Below are 20,947 nucleotides of genomic sequence, written 5' to 3' on the forward strand. Positions count from 1 at the left end.
TTTTGGACGTGCTGAGTTTACTTTGGACATGATTAGTTTGAGGTGATCTTTATATACTAAAGTGGACACCTTACACAGATTTTAGATATATGATTCTGGAGTTCAGGAAAGAAGTTGTGGTTGATATAAATTTGGGAGTTAAGTTAGACAATATTTAAAACCATGGGACAGGATGAAGTCACATAAAGTGTGAGTGTATATAAACAAGAGAATAAATTTAAAATATGAACCCTTAGTAACTCCAATGTTTGGAGAAACCAACAAAGGAAACTCAGCAGCAGCAGAAAGATAGTAAGAAAACTGACCGAGAGCAGTGTCCCAAAATCTAGGGAAATCAGGTTTCAAGAACAACTATTTCAAATACCAACAACTGATCAAGTAAAACGAAGACTGAAAGTTGATCACTGGATCGACAACAAAGAAGTCACTGGGGACTCCTGATAAGAACTGTTTCAATGAAGTGATGAGGACCAAAGCCTAACTGGAATGAGTTCAAGAGGGAACATGAAGGTCAGAGTGGAGTCAGTAAGTATGTACATCTCTTTCCTATAGGAGGATGTGGAAAAGGAGTTTGTTTAGATCAGAGATTTTCTAGCAAGTCTATGACAGGAACTTGTATTTCAAAATGCCTAACTGTACCACAGTTACACTACGGATTAGAATCCCAGCTATGGACTATAAAACAATGTTATCCTCAGAAAGATAAAGTGTTTTTGTTCAACTCTTCATTAGCTTTATAATAAAATTTTACTACATTTCATGAGTCTTGGACCTATATCCCCTACATTAAATTTTTTTTTTACTTTGCATTTTGCCTACTGTGCAAATCAATACGAGAATGCCAGTTCATTTTATGTATTTCCTATGTGCTAAATGTTTCTACTTCCAACTAAATTATTTTAGGCAAATTAGTGGCTTCTAGTAGCAAAATGAGGAATTCCTGTAGTAGAGGAAGGCAAGCTAATCGAGATGTTGGAGCTAAGCACAATTTGTGTGAGTCACAAATTAAACTCATATCCTAGTAGCCAGTGCTCAGCCCATAACCCAAGGAGAGAATTACTGGCCTCAAACATCGAAATAAAATAAGCAAAACCCACTGCAACAGAACCTTGCTAGGGACTGCTTAGTTTCAACTGCATAATGTAAAAAATAAATCATAGTTCCTAAGTGTTGCTTGCCACATAGACTTTTAGAACTCTGGAATGAATAAAATGGTTCCACATCTCTTAATCAATGATCTGTTTATATAGTTTTTTGCCAACTTAGGAACAATGCTATTTCTTTCATATGCTAAACTCTATATTCTAGGTTCCAAATGACAATTTTTGTGTTTTGCTTTCTGAAGCACATATTTAGAGAATAAATGTTTTTTGCCTGGAATTCAAAACACATTTCATATGCATCATCTTTACTGTGCAGTTCAATCAAAATCTGAACAATAATGTCTTCATCTTATAAACAACGATTTTTCTAAAAGCATAGGTAAGGGGAAGAAACTCATTTCATAAAATACAGCATCAGGGTGCTTTTGAGACAGCTAAAAATGGGAACACTCTAGAGGGGCAGACCCTACAAAAACAGTTTGGATATCTCTTCAGACTGTTCCAAAATTGGAAGAATTTTTGTTATAAATCACCTTGATTAATGAAACGCATTTGCTGAAGTGGTTTTGTAACAGCAACACAACTCTTATGGCTTGAAAAACCCAGCCTAGAAAACTTGGCGGGGAGAGGAGCCCTCAAAACTCACAAGCTTCTGTTTTACAACCAGTACTGCCCCTGATCAGAAACAGTGCCCTTTCTTTTTAAAAATAAAGACAAATATATTTTAAGGGAAGTACAATCTGATGATATGAGAGTAGAAATAATAATAAGTAGAGGATATGTTGGGAGAAGTAGTGGCATGGTGAGGAGTACAGATTTTTGGATGGAGCCAGGTTACTTGTGTTTAAATTCCAACCGTTTTTCTCATAGTTTGAAATGGTACAATTTATTTAACCTCCCTGTTTTTAGTTTTCCCATCTGTCAAATACTTTTACTACTTACCATCATTGGGTTGCTGTTGTGATGACCGAATAAATTAACCTTTGTTTGTAAAGAATTTCAAAAGTGTCTGGTACAGAGTAAATACATTAAGTTGGCCAACATTATTATAATTATGTTTGTATACTTATGAACATGCAAGCCAAAGTGAGTGGAATATACCCAGAACAAAATGGCATTATCCTCTAATTTATTCATTCATCAAACATAAAAATTCGATGAATGTTTTCCTTAAAATAAAATGTTCAAAAAATAAACACCTAACAGTCCTCTGGTAGTCTTTTCTAATTACTTAGCAGTTTATCTAAATCCTTTTGTCCTGATGTTTCTCCTCTAATAACTCTTAAAAAGAAATCAAGAATAATGACCAGTATAGATGCTATCATTTATATGTTTTACTGTTCTCTCTGTTGACAAAACTATTTCTGGTCTCGAGTATATACTAATGCTAAGGCAATTCAGAAGTGACTAGAATGTCATAAAATTATAACAGTCATATGAAGATGAAATTATTATGTACAAATATGACATTTTTGAAGAATGAAAGGATATAGTATCCCTGATGAAGTCCATAGAAAAATAGGTTTCCTGATACCATACTATCATCTTCAACATTATTACCATCAGCTAACAATCACTAGCATGTTTAACATTGTAATAATAAACATCAAAAACATTTGCATAGCTGAACTATAGTCTGTTACAAATGGTAAATAAATGACATACTGATTTTGTAATAGTCTATTGACCAAATTTACTTATAGGGCAATCAGAAGGTATTACAGTTCAAAATAACTTTACAATGATGAAGACAATTTAACTCTTAATTATATGCTTACATTGGAGATGAAGATAGAGGTAAAGTTACTTAATAGATGTAACAGTTATAATTTTATAGTGACATAGACATTTTAAATAAAAGTAGAAAATTAAGTAATAATAATTAAAGTAAGAAAAGTATAGGCTGTGTAAACAAAAGGCCACCTTCCCCCACCTAGCAACCCTGTGATTGGTGAAAGGAGGTAACACATGACAGCTGCTCTTCATGCTCCCATTCCACTGCTCTTGCTCTTTTTCAAAGTGGATAGGCAAGTTGACTATACCAAAGGTATATACAATTTCTATTCTAAAAATTTAAGTAGGATTTTTAAAAACTAAATGACAAGCTTATTTGATTTGACCAGATTTTCCTTTAATAAGTCAGTTGATAAACTTTCTAAGGATCCCAAACTGCATTCAGCTATCATGTCTCCTTTGTCTTTTCCAGTCTCTGACAATTCTGTCTTCTCTTGTTTTTTTAGGATCTTGACATTTTGAAGATTACTGGTCAGTTACGTTGCATGAATGACCCTCAATTACGGTTTGTCTGATGTTTTCTCATGCTTAGACTAATGTTATATCTTCTTTTGCAAGAATATCACAAAAGTGATATGTCCTTCTCAGTGCTTCAGTTCAGGGGCTACGTTATGTTGGGATGTCTTGTTATTGGTGGTTAACCTTGATCACTCAGGGTGGTATCTGCCAGCTTCCTCTTCTATGTAGTTACCATTTTTCCTTTTTTTAAATATATATATCGGGAGATTTTTGGGAGAGATACTTTGAGACTATGCAAATATACTATTTTTCCTCAAACTTTTGACCAATATTTTGACATCCATTGGTGAATCTTGCCTGGAACAATTATTACTGAGATGTTTATATACAATTTTAAAAGTAACTAAAACATAAAACGGCCAAATGGTTCTTAATTTAAACATACTTAAATTCTACTGAATACAGCACTTTAACTTATATTTGAAACATAAATAAGTTATTTTCTTTTGTATTTTCAATTAATGTTAATAAACTATCATACCAATGAATAATATATTTGAAATATTACTTACATAACTATGGTTTTTAAAGAAATCTGATGGACCACTGGTGAGGATTTTGTCTCCTTCCAAGCCAATTACTCTTTTACAAATATTTGATTTTGGATTACTTGGGCTTTTTGCAATTACAATGTCACCTCTGTGGGAAAAAAAATCAAAATGTTAGTGTTATTTATTAAGCATAAACACATGCATGGCATTGCTACAATACTTTTATAAAGCAACTTAAAGCCACACCCTTTATCTTTACTATACATTTATCGACTTAGAGAACCTTTGTGACTGACATGTGTGGGTTAGAATCCAATGATGAGAGTGATGGAAAAGCTATTAGAAGATTCTAAAATTTCTGATAATTCTGTAAGAATTATATTCTTTCACTGTATCTACTATGTGTTACTTCTGTGTCCAAATTTTTAGAACCAAATCTCTGGAAAAGCAATTCCATGTAAATACCACAAAATTAACTAAGTAAATTTTATTGTCCAGCCAGTATTGATGGACCCTAGAGCGCTCAAAAGGTAGAAAGATCCTTTATGTTTCCCTGGAGCTCAATGTATTGAGGAATTACAGCATATAAACTGTATAACCAAGATAATTTACAATATAGTCAAAAAGACTGATATTTGAAGAGAAATATCAGAAGACACTACCAAATTAAATATTAAAAGCTGCCCAAACATACACTACAAGAACTAAATAAATTGGCATGCTTCATGGAAGTAACAATCTATATGTATTAGAAGAATAAAAAAGATCTTTAAAAGTGGAAAGGAGACAAAAATGTAGGACTAATGTCTCAACCAAATAGAACAATATGCTCTTTCTGGTAAAATGAATAAGTGAATTCCATAGATTAACACACATTTGAAAGGATTTAATATATTGACTTATTATCTATACCTAGTTTCAGAAAAAGTTTGATGTTACTTATAATAAAAAATGTATGTGCCACAATAATATCAAAAGCCATAAATATAAAAGAAAGATGATGGTTAAATCAGAAACCTAGTTATTGCTATATATAAGAATTAAAATAAGTTCTAAACCTTTTGGCAGCCAAGTCAAAAAATGAATTATGATTAATTACATGGCAATCATTAACTAATAAAATTTAGTTTGCCAGATATGACAAAATTTTGCTGAACAACTAAATCAACGAAAAATATACAAGAAGGATACTTATGTAAGGAAATAAAAGATACCATTCTTCATCAGAGATTTTACAAAAAATAAAGAAACAGTATTCAGAACAGTCATTTCTTGAGGCTATTCTTGCTAAGAGTTGAAGGCTATTAAAACACTAAATTCTCTGATTTGGAGGCAATATAAGGCTGTCCTTTTTTTGAAATGGGATAAGCTATTATACTTCCAACAAACTGGAACCATGTCAATGGAACTGTTCAGAAGAACAAGTTTGCAAAGATTGTAACATACTAACAAGTTGATTTTGGCTAGCTTTGTGGAAAGAAGTGTTTTCTGTGGGTATTTTATTAATCTTAAATTTCTTGACAAATAATCCATATGACCCTTAAAACAAACTCTGCACTTGAATGGCAACATAAAAGTCATAATTCAGCCAAGGTGTTTTTATAGAAAACAATATTAATGTAGACTATATTTCTGATGGTTTAATGAGACATATGATTAGAGCATAGATCAAAATTATGTATCCCTTGGACTCTCAACTCTTTCAAAAAGGGTTTTAAAAAGAACTTAATAGAACTAAGACTTAAATTTTCCTTTCTCATTTGTAGTCATAAACATCCATATTAACCTACTAGATTATAAACTTTTCCAAAGGTCATTCTCATTTATCTTAACACTCTATAATATACAGCACATCTTATAAATTAGGTGCTCACTAACTTTGTTGAAAGAATAAATAGTAATGAATCTGCCATTGTCTCAAGTATGACTGTTCTGTGCACTTGACTGAAAAGAGATCCATGTGCTTTAGATATCATATATACAGACTTGCATTTGTCCTAAAATGGATGGCTATTCTAGCTTTAGAAACAGGCAGCAAGCAAGAATGTCCCTTGCCGAGGGCCAGAGATTTCTCCTGAAATCTGAGTTCTTGCTACAGATAAAAGAAAAAGAATACTTAGGACAGTAATATTTTTAAAGTAGAAGTTACCAACTGACTATCTTAGTTGTAAAGTCACTTTGGTATGTCTCAAAAAAGTGCCACATTTTGAGCTGTCTTTCAACTTAATGGGTCCCCTGAATGAATAGAACACAAAATGAAACCTTCAAAGAATCTTAATTAATTTACTGAATGTGGTTATTTGTATTATGCATCTGAATGCAAACAGTTTATCAAAAAAGGAGACAATATTGAGCTATTCATTCAAAAACAATTTAGCCAACAAGTTCAGCTCCTTATTAAGAGTACTCAAGAACTATGAGAGTAAAATTATGTCATTAGCATGGAAAGCAAAAGATTGTCTTCATGCTACAGTGAGGCTAAATCTCCAATAAATTTAAAGACTGCATTATGTTATTTTGATGCAAGTTAGAAAGAAAAGGAAGCTAGAACACAACCTGTCATGTAAACTTTATTTTCTAACCTCCGTATCTATTAATTAGGTATCTTGAAGTTATTATGGATAAAAGATCTGAAGAATTACCTAGGGACCATGCCAGACCATATAGTTTGACCAAGAGATAGTTTCTATCTATAGAGTCTAAGATGGTGAAAGATCAGTAAATGCAAAGAACAGTTTTATACTATTCCTGATGAATGTGAAACAGACTACAGAAAAGGTCAATAATGAAAGACAAGTGCCTAAACCTACTTTTGTCAAAAGAGTTCTAGGAGCCCAGCTCAAGTGGGTCAAATTTGGAGTTAATAGAGATGAAAACTGGTATAAATTTTTTCAGAATTATGAAAAACTAATGGACTCAAAATTTTAGAGAATCAGAGGAAATATATTATATTACTAATATGTCCATCAGAAGGAATAATACTCATGAAGTTTAGTAGAATAAATAGTAGCACAGGACTGGAAACAACATTTAAAATAAGATTTGAGAAGATTTAGTGGCAAACAATGTTTTCCAAGGAGTTTTTCAACTTAATTAACCAGGAGACTCATAATAGATAAGATTCCTGGCTCCCAGCTACATAAAGTGCTAGAGTCTAAAAATCACCAAGTGTGCATCACAGACTGTAGAGAGACAGTCAGTCATACACAGAAATACAAGATTTAAAATTTTTAAAATCAAACCAATAATTTGGATATGTAATATGGTTCCTAAGTTCCTAGTTCTTGACTCAAAACATTCTACTCCCCGACCCACAAAAAAAGTAAAGTAGGCTTGAATGTACATTACAAAAGGGTTAGCTATCTATTTTGGGTCATTATGCAAAGGACATAATGACCCAAGAGTCTATGCATGTTAGGGAAACTATTAAAATTTCTCAAATGGAGAGAAAATTTTATCTAGTGGGACATTAATTTTATTATTTACAAAAGAATTTTTAAAGATAAAGTGAAGAAACTGCAGAAAAGACACAATGTGTGTGCACTTTCACCATAAATGTAACATATCTATGACAGAAATTTACCTTTGGATACTATAAAAATGTCGACTAAGATTTTCTGCAAAAACAACAGCCGAGTTTTCAATAGTAGGCTCCATTGATGGTCCAGAACACTGAAAAGAGAGGTAATTTTGTAATTTGATTTAAAAACCTTTTTTAATATAATATACAATCATCCAAGCAGGCTTAAAAGAAAGAAAATCAAGCAAATGGTTCTTCAAGCTTGGAGGATGATTCATAATAAGCTGGCAGCTCTTAGGTTAAGTTCAGCTCTACAGAGTGGCCACCAAGTCTGGAAATATAGGCAAATATATTAAAAATGGTTTGTTGATATCACATTATAATACATGAATAAAATAATATTATCTATGTTTCTAGATTTTGGCCATCCTGCAACATGGTCATCCTCCTAGCTCCATGAGGCCAGGGACCTTGTCTCTGGTGTTCCCGGCTGAATAACCAAGGTTAAGTACAGTGCTTGGCATGAAATTGATACTCAATAAATATATGTTGAATAAATAAATGACAGATTTATTTTCTTACTGTTGTCAAATATCATCCAGTGTCCATGGTGATTTATTAAGTGGTATCATACTATTCTCAATGAGTTGATGCCTTTCCTTCTGTTCCCAGAGAATAGCTTCCTTATTGATGTGGCTGCAACTTATATTTTCTACTGAAAAGTACTGGCATTATGAGATGGACTTTAATACTTTCATATTGGTATGTCTTAAAACAATATTCATATATACCTCAACCTGTAATAAACAATCATTGCCACCTAAAAAATCTAAATACAAGTCTCCATTAGTCCACTTATACATAAATAAAAGTTTCTACTCAAAACTTCCTATCTAGTCAGAAAATAGTAAAGAACACAATGAAAGTTTATGTTTACTACTCTGTAGCCCAATGGAAGTACTAATGTAAACTTTAAAAATCAAAGAAGGGGGTTTCAGTTACCTATATTTATTTGCATTACGCCAGCTCAACTCGAGGTTTTATGACTATGAATCTGTTAGGGTAAACCTGATAAAAACAGCAGCACCAACAACAAAACCCACTGACTGGACATTCAATCAGTTATTTCGTTTACATGACAATAGATCAGTACAGTCATGGTTGACAGATTCATAATGCGATATTAAGAAAAAGCACTGGTGGACGGGGTAGCCTTAACATTTTAGTATTGACACAAGGCAGAATAATCTTTCGTTTTAATAACAGACACAATGGTTAAGAGTAGGAGTTTTGAAAATTGGAGATAACTGTTAAAATTCCAAGTCCACTTACTGTGGGACCTAGAGCAAATTACTTAAGCTTTCTGAACCTGTTTCATCACACAGAGTATAAAGATTACATGTGTTAATAAGTGTAAAACATCAAATACATCCTGGAACACATGAAGTAGCATCCAAAAAATGGTAAAAAACAAAAACAAAACAAAACAAAAAAACTATTAATAGGGCCACTTGTGCCCCTGTCAGAAACAAAACAGAATCACATTTAAAATAATGGTTCTTATATTTTATATCAATGCCAATATAAACACATTCTCTTACATCCCAAAATTTAGAAAGATTTTATATTTTAACAGTCAAACTTCATTCATTAAATACTTCAATTATAAAGAAAAAACACATTTCCCTCCAATTTAAAAAAGTACTATTTAACGTGATTATTTTCTTGAATGTAAAAACTTACCATGACAACACCACCAACGTATTCAAAAGCACAATGAGCTATACAGCCATACTGAATAGTATAGCCAACAAGTCGAAAGGTTTTTCCCAGAGCACGACGAAGCATAGTTGTATGTAGACTCTGCCACCATTGGCCTGATGGTAAATTTCAAAAAGTTTCATGAACAATACTATTTTAAAACACTTAAGAAATAGCTCTACTGTAAAATATTTTCCAATCACCTAGAAGGTACTAAATGTCTAATACAGTCTGATGCAGAAAAGAGCTTATTTTTATTTCTGCTAATATTTTAAATAGCAAATTATAGCCACTTAATATTTTGATCTACTGAGGAGAATATATTCAAACATCACTAGGTTTATATATGAGTTAGATAACTAGTAGATTCTGAACTTGTCTGTCCCCTTTCATGCCCTGGTTATTTTCTGGTATTAAGGCAGATACCTATGAAAAGATACTAACTCTTTTAAAACACTAATAATAGTTTTTCATATTGTTGCCTGCTATACATCAGTTCTTATCACGATATAAAGGAGAAAGCACTAGAATAGGTGTGAGGAAATTCAAGTATTAAATTGGTTCTTTTATTAACTTGTGATTGTCAATAAATTACTTAACCTCTCAGTTTTAATAAAATGGAAATATCTCAAAGAATGGTTGAGAATCAAATTCAATAACACGTAATTTTATACAAAGTATTTTGTAAATTATAGTTACATTCAGTTGCCAGCTCTTAACTATTGATATAGTAATGAAACACGTGAATACTATGAAACAGTATGAAGAATCATATCAAATATTTTAAAGCTATATAAATTTAAAAGATTAATAATCATCTAAAATAGTTGTAGCATCTGTCCTTTCCTTTCTATTTACCTATAACACCTGTGTTTCAAACATTTCTCAACTAATAGCCTAAGGCTACTATGCACTCTTCTCAGATTAAATTTACCAAAATATAATAATAATAATAATAATTAATATTTGCTCAAAATTTGCTACTCATCAAGCTTTACAAATTAACCTCTGTAAGGCAGACATTATTACCACGCTCATTTCATAGATAAGGAAAAGGAGTCTAAGAGTAGTAAACTTACAGGTTGAACATCACAAAATTGGAAAATGGAGTCAAGAACTTAACCATTATGTTACACTGACTCCCACCAATATCACTTCCCTGCTCCCATAACTTCAACAGCTATCTATATATCAAGCACAGATTACTTAAGATTCATTTTCAGGATCCTTGACAGATGGCTCCCAACCCCATCCTCAACTTCCAACCTGATCTTCCCTGATGCTCCTACATGAACTGACTGCTCAATCATAATGGTCTGTTCTTCAAGTAAACTTTGCCCAGTAAACACTTATTTATGCCAACACTCACACCTCAGATATTCTTCATGATACCCACCATCTATCTAATTTGTAACTCTTCTCCAAATGCTCCCAACAGGCAAGATTTCTTTCTCCTCCAGAGTCCTAGAGTTCTCAATGTTCATTTTTTCAAGGTTAAGAACATTGTTTCTGAAGTTGATCTGAGATTGTGTCCTGGCTCCACCACATTTTAGCTGTGCGGCCTTCAGGAGGTTACTTTGCAAGTTTCAGTGTCTTTATCTGTAAATGGGCTTAATATCAATACCTATCTCAGAGAGCTAATGAGGATTACTTAAATATGATCAGATGTGTATATGTAGCAGAGTACACAAAAAATGCTAGTTACCATATCATTCACTTGGCAATCAGCATATACTGTATAATCTCATAACATCAGTTTTATTTTCAAGTGTCTAAGTTTCTTACTAACTTATCTTTAAAGAAAAGAATTTTTAAGCCCACAGTGCCGGACTATATTTTTATTAGTGTTTTATTACTTATCAGTTCATTCACCTAGTTCACATTTACTATGTCTATTCCCCTATCAAGGCTTCTCGGACACCATCCCCCAAGAAATATTACTCCTGCTTTGTGTCACTCACTGACCTTAAACACACACTGATTAAAATACTTACCACACTATATTATTTATATCTTTTCCCTTATTACATACTATATTTGTATGTCTACAGGCAGTGACTGTGCATTATTCATTCTTGAATCCTCAGAGCCTACCAAAGAAGATAGTAAACAGAAGACTTGTCTGCCTGATTTAATGAATGAGTACTGAACTCAAATCTCCTATACCTTCCACATTTTGAATATGACACAATGATTACTATGTTCAAAATAATGAACAGAAGACCACCGAGGTTCTTGGTTATTGAAGAAACATGTTAATGTCACAGGCACTGAAGAAAGAAATTCTCAGTAACATTAAAAAGTATTCTCATTATATCTTTCAGGTAATATGAAAAGTAACTCCTCCCATCAGTAGGACTATGGCTTAAAGTGATAACTGATGAACTTTAAAAATGAATGATTTTTAGAATTCGATAAATAATACTATTTTAAAGTAAAAACACTTTATAACTGAAGCTCTATTAATTCAAACAGACTCTTAAGCAGAATAACAAAATAATCATAGAATAAATATTATCTATAAAGTTAACTAGGTTGTCTAAACACTACTTTGCTCCAACTATAAAATTAGAGAAAAAGTGGGGGTAAGTCCTAAAGATTAGCTTTGAAAATGTGATCTATGAGAATAAATCTTAAAAAGTAGTGAAATGGGTATTACATATTAAAACTAAAATAAAAATGAGTTTATCTGATATTAGAAGGCATATTATAAAACAAGAGGAAACATGCCACTTAGCAAGAAGATACTGTTAATACAGATGAAAGGTGCACACAACTTTGTAATTAGCTTCAGTAAATAAGTTGTCTTTGAATTATCCTAATTTGAGGGTGTCGACTGTTTTCCATAAGGACTCCGGTGATACAATATACCACTTGCCAGATACTGTGTTCCGCCGTGAAAATACAATAGTGAACATGATACCTGCCCTTATAGAGCTTACAGTTTATTGGACGGGCAGTTAGGCTAGACCAACCACAGTGTTGGCAGTGGTGACGGAGATAAATGGATGGATTCAAGAAACTTAGGAATCAAATTCAATGGCAAGGAAAAGGAAAGAATAGGATGACCTTCAAGTTTCTGGATTGAGTAAATGGGTAAATGGAGATCTATCCACATAGTTCTATTCATACCCACATCTGGGGTAGAAAATGAAGGGTCCAATTTTGATCATGTTAAATCTGATATGTTTGTGAGATATCCAAGTGGACATGTATGACACTGGAGCTTTGGCTCTGAAAGGAAGTCTCCCAAATGGAAAGTCATGAAAAGATAATGCCTATCTCAGTGAGTATTATATTCTTCTGAAAATGAGAAAACTAAAAACTCAGGAATTTAAACAAGGGGTTTATCTTCTAACAACACTAACTGCTACATCCAACTTACAGGCAAGAAGAAGGAAAAAGTATCAAGAGTTTACTCTCTACTAATTTTTCTTTTTATCCAGGAAAAGCTACTTTCATTCCATCTATATCTAACTGGCCAATACTATGTAATTAAATACATGGGGTGTTAGGAGAATATTACTGTTTTCTTTATAAGCTTTGTAGTAGTATTTGACCTTTAAAAAAATCAGCTGAGTAATTCCTGAAAAAATATGTAAACTTTTTTAAAAGTATGAAAGAGAGATTTGGAAAAGGAGACAACATATACAGTCAACTCTTTGGAAAACTCTGACTATGAAGGCAAGCTAAACAGTAGAGGTAAGAGTTTCCATCCTCAGGAGGAGCCAGATTTCTTTGTTGTAAGCAGCTATCTTATGCAAGATGTATCTTATCTTATCTTATCTTATGTAAGATTTTAGCAGCATCCCTGGCTTCTAAATGCCAGTACTACTCCCTTTCCCAGTTGTGACAAATTAAAATGTCTCCAGACATTGCCAAATGTCCCCTAGGAGGCAAACCTGCCCTCAGTTAAAAACCATTGCAAAAGCGTAATAGGAAGAGTATAGTATTGAGCATGTTTCTTAAAATATAAAAACACAGTAGCACATGCTTGAGAGGCAATGGTAACAATCACATAGGAAGGCAGGCTAATGATGAGGAGAGACTACTGATGAGAAGGGGGAAAGGAGGGAAAAAGAGAGATGACTGAACACTGAAGTGAAGAAGACAAGAGGAGAGCTTCAAAGACAGTTTCGACAGAGTAGTTCATGTCAAATTAAACCTTCTTAGTGAAAACAACAGAACAATTACAAAACCTGGATAAAACATATCAATTCACTAAAAAAGATAACTGTGAAGAAAAAAAGGTCATTATAAACATAGGAGATTTCTCTACATAGAAAAATAATAAATATATGAATTAGTGCTTCTTGATATAAAATCAGTAGGCAAAAATTAACTGAATTTCTATATACTGGCAAAACCAATTCGAAAATTAAATTTTAAGATAATATATATAATAGCACCAAAAAATGTCAAATACTTAAGACAAAATCAAAGGAAACATATAAGATCTTTACAATGCTGAGAGATAATAAGTCATAAACAATTGGAAAGATATACTACATTTTTGGATTGGAAGAATTTTCAGTGTTAACAATTCTTCCTCAAATTAATCTATAGAGTCAATGCAATTCCAGTGGTCTATTCTTTCTTCCTCAGTAGAAAATGGCAAGATCATTGTAAAATGTGTATGGAAATGCAAAAGACCTAGAACAGTCAAGGCAAACAAGAAAAACAAACCTGGAAGAACTTATTTCAGATATTAATATTCATAGAAGCTTACAGTAAGTAAGACAGTATTATATTGGGGCAATTCTAGACAAACACTAATGGAACAAAATCAAGAAACAGACTAACACATATGTACATATATGGCTATCTGATTTACAACAAAGGTTTTAGTCCAATTCAGTGGGAAAAGGATGGTCTTTCAGTAAGTGGTGTTTGGTTAAGTAGGTATGCATACTGGAAAAAAAAACAAAAAACCTTGATCCATAACCTCACCAAATACAAAAATTAATTTGAGATGGGTTATAGATAGATATAAACAAAATGGTAAAGCAATAAAACTTTTAGAAGAAATTGAAGATTATTTTCATTACTTGTGGGTAAAGCTAATATTTCTTAAACATGACACAAAAACACTAACCCTAAAAGACCAATTGATTTGATTATATTAAAAGCTTCTGTGTATGAAAACCATCTTTAAAAAAAAACAAAGCCTATCCACAGACTGGGAGAAAATATCTATATCTATCTAGATAGATATAGTGATATCTAAATAGATACATATCTGGCAAAGCACATCTAGAATATACAGAGAATTCTATCATATCATTAAGAAAAAGACAACAAAAATTAAGTTAAAAACTTAGAGATTTCACAAAGGAAGATATCCTATTGTTGATGAGAATATGAAAAGCTCATTCATCATCATTTGCCACAGAGACGCTACCATAAAACCACCATAGTGGCTAAAATTAGAATGAAATAATATGAAGAGCTGAAAAAGATATGGAGCCACTAGACCTCTCAATCACTGCTGGTGAAGGGATGAAATTACCCTACCACTTTTGAAGACTGTTTGGCAGTATCTAATAATCTAACACATACCCTGTGGTTCAGCTACTACTCCAGTACATATGCCACAGAAAAAAAATGTTTTTGTTCACCAAAAGATATATAAAAGAATATTCATAGCATCTATATTCATAATATCCCAAAACTATAGACAACCCAAATGTCAATGAATTCTTATTCTACTCAGGAAACAGAATGTGTTACTTTTTATTCCCTTTCACACTTATATTTTTTAAAAACTGAGTCATTAATATATAAAAACAATTCTTACAAAGGGGAGCCTATGTTCTCTATCAAATAATTAATAGAAAAACTAAGGGAAAAGAAAAAGAAACTTAAAAGCTGTGACTCATCACATAATATAGAAAAAGAAGTATACAATAATTCACCCAGAAAACTTTTAAGAAGCTCTGTTTAAAATAGGAAAATTCCATATAATGCTGGCATAAAGAAGTAAAGTTGATATCTACTTTCAACAGTTACCTACATTATAGATAAAAAGATATCTTCCTATAACATAAAGTTAGAAAAAACAATTTGGGATGTAGGTATTATAATGGCTTCTTTCAATACACATAAAATACCAACCAAAATAACAACAGCAACAGTAACAGCAAATTCTTAAATAGTAGTTTTTGCTATGTGCCAAGCACTGTTCTAATTACATTAACTCATTTCATTCTTAAACTAACCTTATGAGAACTTAAGTATCTCATTTACAGATAAACCAAGCGACAGAGAGGTTAAGGAACTATTCAAAATCGCACAGCTTCTAGGCAGCAGAGCCAGATTTCAAAATGAGGCAGTTAGGCTCTAAAGCCTGCTATTATGCTCTACTGCCACTCAATTAAAAAAAAAAAAAAAATGTTGGAAAGTATAAAAGAAGCATGGGAAAGAGAAAGGTTGAACTAATGTTAAAACTAGCTAAAAACATGAAGCAGAGTAAACTCTAGAAACTGAAAAGAAGCTAGAGATTCTTCCATTCTTCAAAGTCTCTCAGAATACGGGCACAAGCCTAAGATTATGATTTAGACCTAACCACAGAAGCAGGCTAAGTGATTTCAGACACGAAGGAAACATCCACCTGATGGTTCAGATGTGAATTTCCTTCTGAAAGAAGACAGAGCACTTTTTTCAGAAATAGGAAAAAAAAATGTAAAATATCAATGTTAATTGAGACTACCTGTTTACAGAAATTCATTCATTTTAAATTATAAGCAGCCGATCAAAGAGATTAATATCATAAATTTGTTTTGTTTTAATAAGAGGAACAGTTAGTGAATATATTAACATTTAAAGTGCTCACATTAAGAAAAGGTGAGGAGAGAGAAGCAGATGTGAAGTATAAGACAAATCCCAACATTATACTTTTGCTACATACCTTCATTTGGACAAGAAAAAACAATAGACTTTCCTGACACCTGTGATTTCTCAAATTCACAAATACCTACACAAAATAATTTTTTTCATATGATGATATAAAGTAACTGAAAGATATATGTCCATTTCAGACCCTGAATGGAAGTTATTGTGACTAGGAAAGAACAACAAAGACTCATTAAGACATGGATGCTGAGTGATGTACTCTGCTCAATAGCTAAATAATTCACTCACACAGCAGCCTCTCTATCAAAGTAATTCAAATTCCTGCCATTTGAAAATCATCTTCAACGCTGCTCATGAATTGTTCAAATCTATAATGTTAAATCTACTGTAAGATTTCTGCAGAGGGTATTTTCTTATTTTCTAGAACCGCAGATTCAAGGAGCTCTGATCCCCATAATCTATGAAGATTTTATTTAAACCTATTTATTTTGAATCATTGCCAGAGAAAATAATTGCCATCACTTTAAGGTTTAAAGCAGTGAATACTGTTTTAAGTCTGACTGCAGCATCAAAATAACCTGAGAACCTAATTCAAAATCTAAATTCCCAGATTCTCATCATAGAGCTAAAGAATGACAATCTGTGGGAACAAGGCTGCAGAATCTGTAGTTTTAATAAGCCCCCAGAAAGGAAGCCCAGTAAAGGACTTTCTGTTGTCATCTGAGACATTTTCAATACTTTCAAAAAAACTTGACAAAATTTAACCAGTCATTGTTTTTAAACTGAACGTTAACTCTGAGATAATTCTATAAATTTTCATCAAATAAACTTTACAATGCTAACATTTCAGTGATTTCTAAAAAGCCAATGTTATTTTCTGAAGTTCATTTTTTATATATATATATATATCCAAAAATCAACTCATTTTGTTTCTATAGCATAAGCAGTTGATACTTTTAATATAATCAAGTACCAGCTTCCAAACAATGAAATATCAAAACTATCTAATACATCCACTAATAATCCCCCAATGGCTATATAATCCATCTATTTCAGAACAATATACAAATTGTACAAGCAATAGTTATAGTTGAAGGATATGCATTCAAATGGAAGAAATATCATTTAGCATTATCACTGACTACCTGTCACTGTGCCAGTCTACAGTTCATGCACAGTCCTTTAGTATGATACTAAATCTCATAAATTACCAAAAGAGAAAAAAGAATTTATCTCTTGAATAATCAAGAATTACTATGATTCATATTCTGCTTTCGTTACACCTGACAATCTTTTTAAAAACTGTTTTCTTCTCATTTCTCTCACCCTATATCTCTTTCTCTTATCTCTAAAAATACCTTCCTTAATTCTTAAGGACATCATTATAGGTCACTTGTGTAATTAAGTTAGTATTGCAGCTTTTAAAGATAAGCCAAAGTTATTATAAGTTATCAATAAGGTATTAAATTCAAGCAACCTATATCTAGCTGAAAACAATGTATATCATTGGGAAGTCTTCATATGTTTACAGTGAATTTAATTAAGATGAGTTTATTTGGGACTTTCCAAGGAAATAACCATCTCTAATCAAACAAGAATAATGCCCTGTATGGTAAAGGAAAAAATGCAAACTCTCATGACCCATTCAGTAACCAGCTAAATTAAAAAAGCAGAAAAGTAAATAATGACCATGTTTAATAAAAGCTTTGAGAAAAATTTTGTTTGTAAAGAAAGCTACTTTTAAAAACTAATTACATAATATTATTAACTACCTTACAAAGTTACCCTGAGAAAATACACTTTTGAAATTCAACATAAACCAAATACTTTATATTTAAAATAAAAGTAATTATATTATCAGGATAAGAAAAAAAATTTAGACCACTCATTTCATAGCTAGATCTTTTCATCAGGATAGTGGAATTTTCAAATAAACAGTTTGTCCAATAGTAAAAATACAAATAGAATGCTAAAGAAGTCCTTTATAAAGGACTTTATAATGCAATTCAGTAGAAATATTAACCTTTCTCATTCATTTTAAGTGTGACAGCAAAGGAAGAAATACATTTTTGGAATAGCTTGAATTCAGTTAAAACAAAATTCATGAAGAATGACAAATTTGCTAGGTAGGTTTGACCAAAGATCTCTACATAAATTTATTGTATTATATTTCTTGATTTTTCTAATAAAGACTTCAAATGGAACATAAAATATATTATATGTAAACAAAGGCTACAAGTAAATCAATATATTATACATAATGGATGATTACATTTTAGTTCCTACAATTTCAAAAAGTATTTTGTTAGTCACCTATATTTAGTTAGTACAGTTTAAAAACATTAAGATTAAGGTTTTCTAATCTGTTTTTTTAAAATACAAAGCTACTAAATCAAAAAACATAAGGTAAAAATCAAGTTCTATGAATAAATATTTTAAAAGTAAGTACTCTAGGATCATAACACTGACAACACTAATTATCTTTTCTAGTCTTGGCAGTTATGTTGCATACTGTTTGGGTGACTGATGGGATAATTTCACTTCATTTTCTCTCAGTTTATTCTGGACCATGTAAGAGAAGAATATTAAAATAATTAACACCTCTAAACAAAGTACTTGATAAAGTTTTTAGTTGAAATGCTTAAAAAAATAAACTTCAATTAACTAATACATGATTCTAGAGCAAATAACTAAACCCCCACATGCTAAAGGAATACTCTAAGAATTTCTGATTTAAAAAAACAAGTCTATTCAGTAATATTAACTATTTTAGGACTTTTACATATTAAGATCATATACTTTCACAAAGAAAGATCCCTTTTCATTAGCAGTGTGAGCTAGCATTACCTTAATTATCAAAAACATGTGTCTATTCTTATATCATTAAAACATTTAATTCCAATTCCTCATACCTATAAACATTTATTTAATTTCTTGATAATGGCCTTCTATCCAAAAGAACAGTAAAATATTTAAATTAACACTTAATCTAAAATATAAATCTTCACCAACAGCAAATACATTACATCACTCAACTAGAAAAAGTATAAAAGACATTATTAATCAATTTTTCTACTTGAACACTTTAGTAAATTTTAAGTCATACATAGTTTATGGTTTATATATGTCATACATACATTTATAAGTCAAGTAGCCTATAAGGCTACATATTTTAAATAATTAATAAAAAGCATATTTTTTGCTTTGGTCACCTTATTTTTTGTTGTTGTTTATAAAATTAATCACAGTTAGCAGGATAGAAATCGCTTTGAGCTTCATGAATGACATCCAAGAGATGGGAAAGGATTAGTTCCCAGTTGCTGCCAGTTATAGCGCCAGGTGGCTTTTTCTGCAGTGAAGGTGTTACCGATAATCCCATTACACTGGTACTAAATCTTGCAGACATCAAAATTATCACCAAGGTTCCTTTTCATCCCATCCTTTCCAAATGACTGGAAGTCGCTTCACCTGAAAGAAGTCAAATCCACATGCAGCTGCTGTTTTAGCAGGCAGCAAACTCCCTGAGAATGCCAGTCGTGATTCAATTTTGCTGTGCTGGTGGCCCCCTATTCCCTGTCCAATAATACATCTGTTAAAAAATCCTACAGCTACAAATCAAGTTTAATCCTACCAGGGACCTCATGTTGGTCTTGTCTTCCAAAAAGGCAGCAGGTTCTGCTGTCTATCTTTGCTAGTGTCTGGGGAATACCCTTTAAATCCCAGCCCTACTTAGAAGAATAAGCTAAGGATCACAAAACATGACCTCAAAAACCCTGATATGACTATATTCTGACCCAGAGGCATTCATTCTAGGTGAAGATTAGAACTTTGCATAATAAGATTACACAGCAAGTGAATGATATCAAGGGACTATCCATATGCAGCCGCCTGGTTTTCTATAGACAGCCTGTGCTCTGCAATATGCAGTGCAGACGAAAAAGAGCTTGGTCTTTCTAGCTGAAATAAAATAGATTCACATAAATTAGTTGGCCATTTCCAGATTCCTAAATCCCCTATTACATCTTTTATTGACAGCTCCTGTGAGGATAGCACAAATGTTATTCCTTTTTATTCTGTGCTTCTATAACAATCATGCTCTGTAATTGAAATGTACATAGATTATGGCTCGAAATTAACATCTTGTTTGCTGTAATCTTGGATTACAATTCACTGTGTACATAATAAAATTAGGAAATCAATGGATGGATTTATCATCTCCAAGAAACTAGAGGTATTGTTTAAAAAAAAGTTTAACATTTTGTGCCAACACTTTAAATGCAGAAGTTACAGATAGAAGTCAATAAAAATTTGGTAAAAGAATACAAATATCAGCCAATATCTACATAAAAGATAGATTACATAAAAATTAGTTAACTTCTCTCAAAATTTAGAAAATATAAAAAATTCAAAGATCTCATGAACATATAATTTTCTCTCTAAAGCATACTTGAACAAGAATGTCAATTACACATAAGAATTTCTCTACTTTTTATAAAATACCACAGCATTTTATACAAATCACCTGAGTCATTTTTTACTTTAAGATAGCTGAATCAATTCAAATCAATTATAATTCACAGTTTTATAATTCTTAACTATATGTTTTTAAAGTACTTAATGAAGCAACTTCTCCTTCTATTTGAATATATACAGAGTATTTAAAATGTATAGCATCCTAGAGCTATTTTAGAAAGCACTACTTTATGTTTAGCTTTTTTTTTCTAATTTTAAACTTATACTAGCTAGCTCTAAGCAAACTCATATGAAAAGGGATTCATATACATTCACACAAATACCTATACAGAAAAATTCTAAGAATGCGAAGAGGAATTCTCAACTTTGTATTTTAAAAAAGTATTAAGATTTGCCATGAGATTCTTGTAAAACTAAGCTCCTTGGTATACCTG

General features: G+C 31.8%; 1 protein-coding gene across 4 annotated transcripts in view; it reads right to left on the minus strand.

Annotated features, from left to right (window-relative positions):
• IMMP1L (inner mitochondrial membrane peptidase subunit 1) overlaps nt 1–20,947 on the minus strand; it is a 59,940-nt gene that overhangs the window by 20,100 nt on the left and 18,893 nt on the right. For all 4 annotated transcript variants that reach the window (XM_006907999.3, XM_006907998.3, XM_015586411.2 and 1 more), the window contains exons 3-5: nt 9,171–9,304; nt 7,491–7,579; nt 3,929–4,055 (exon numbers count right to left, since the gene is read on the minus strand). In XM_006907999.3, the coding sequence (XP_006908061.1) occupies nt 3,929–4,055; nt 7,491–7,579; nt 9,171–9,304 (350 nt within the window). The remainder of the gene's footprint in view (nt 1–3,928; nt 4,056–7,490; nt 7,580–9,170; nt 9,305–20,947) is intronic.

Source organism: Pteropus alecto, unplaced genomic scaffold, assembly GCF_000325575.1.
Source record: "Pteropus alecto unplaced genomic scaffold, ASM32557v1 scaffold71, whole genome shotgun sequence".
In the NCBI taxonomy this organism is placed as follows: domain Eukaryota; kingdom Metazoa; phylum Chordata; class Mammalia; order Chiroptera; family Pteropodidae; genus Pteropus; species Pteropus alecto.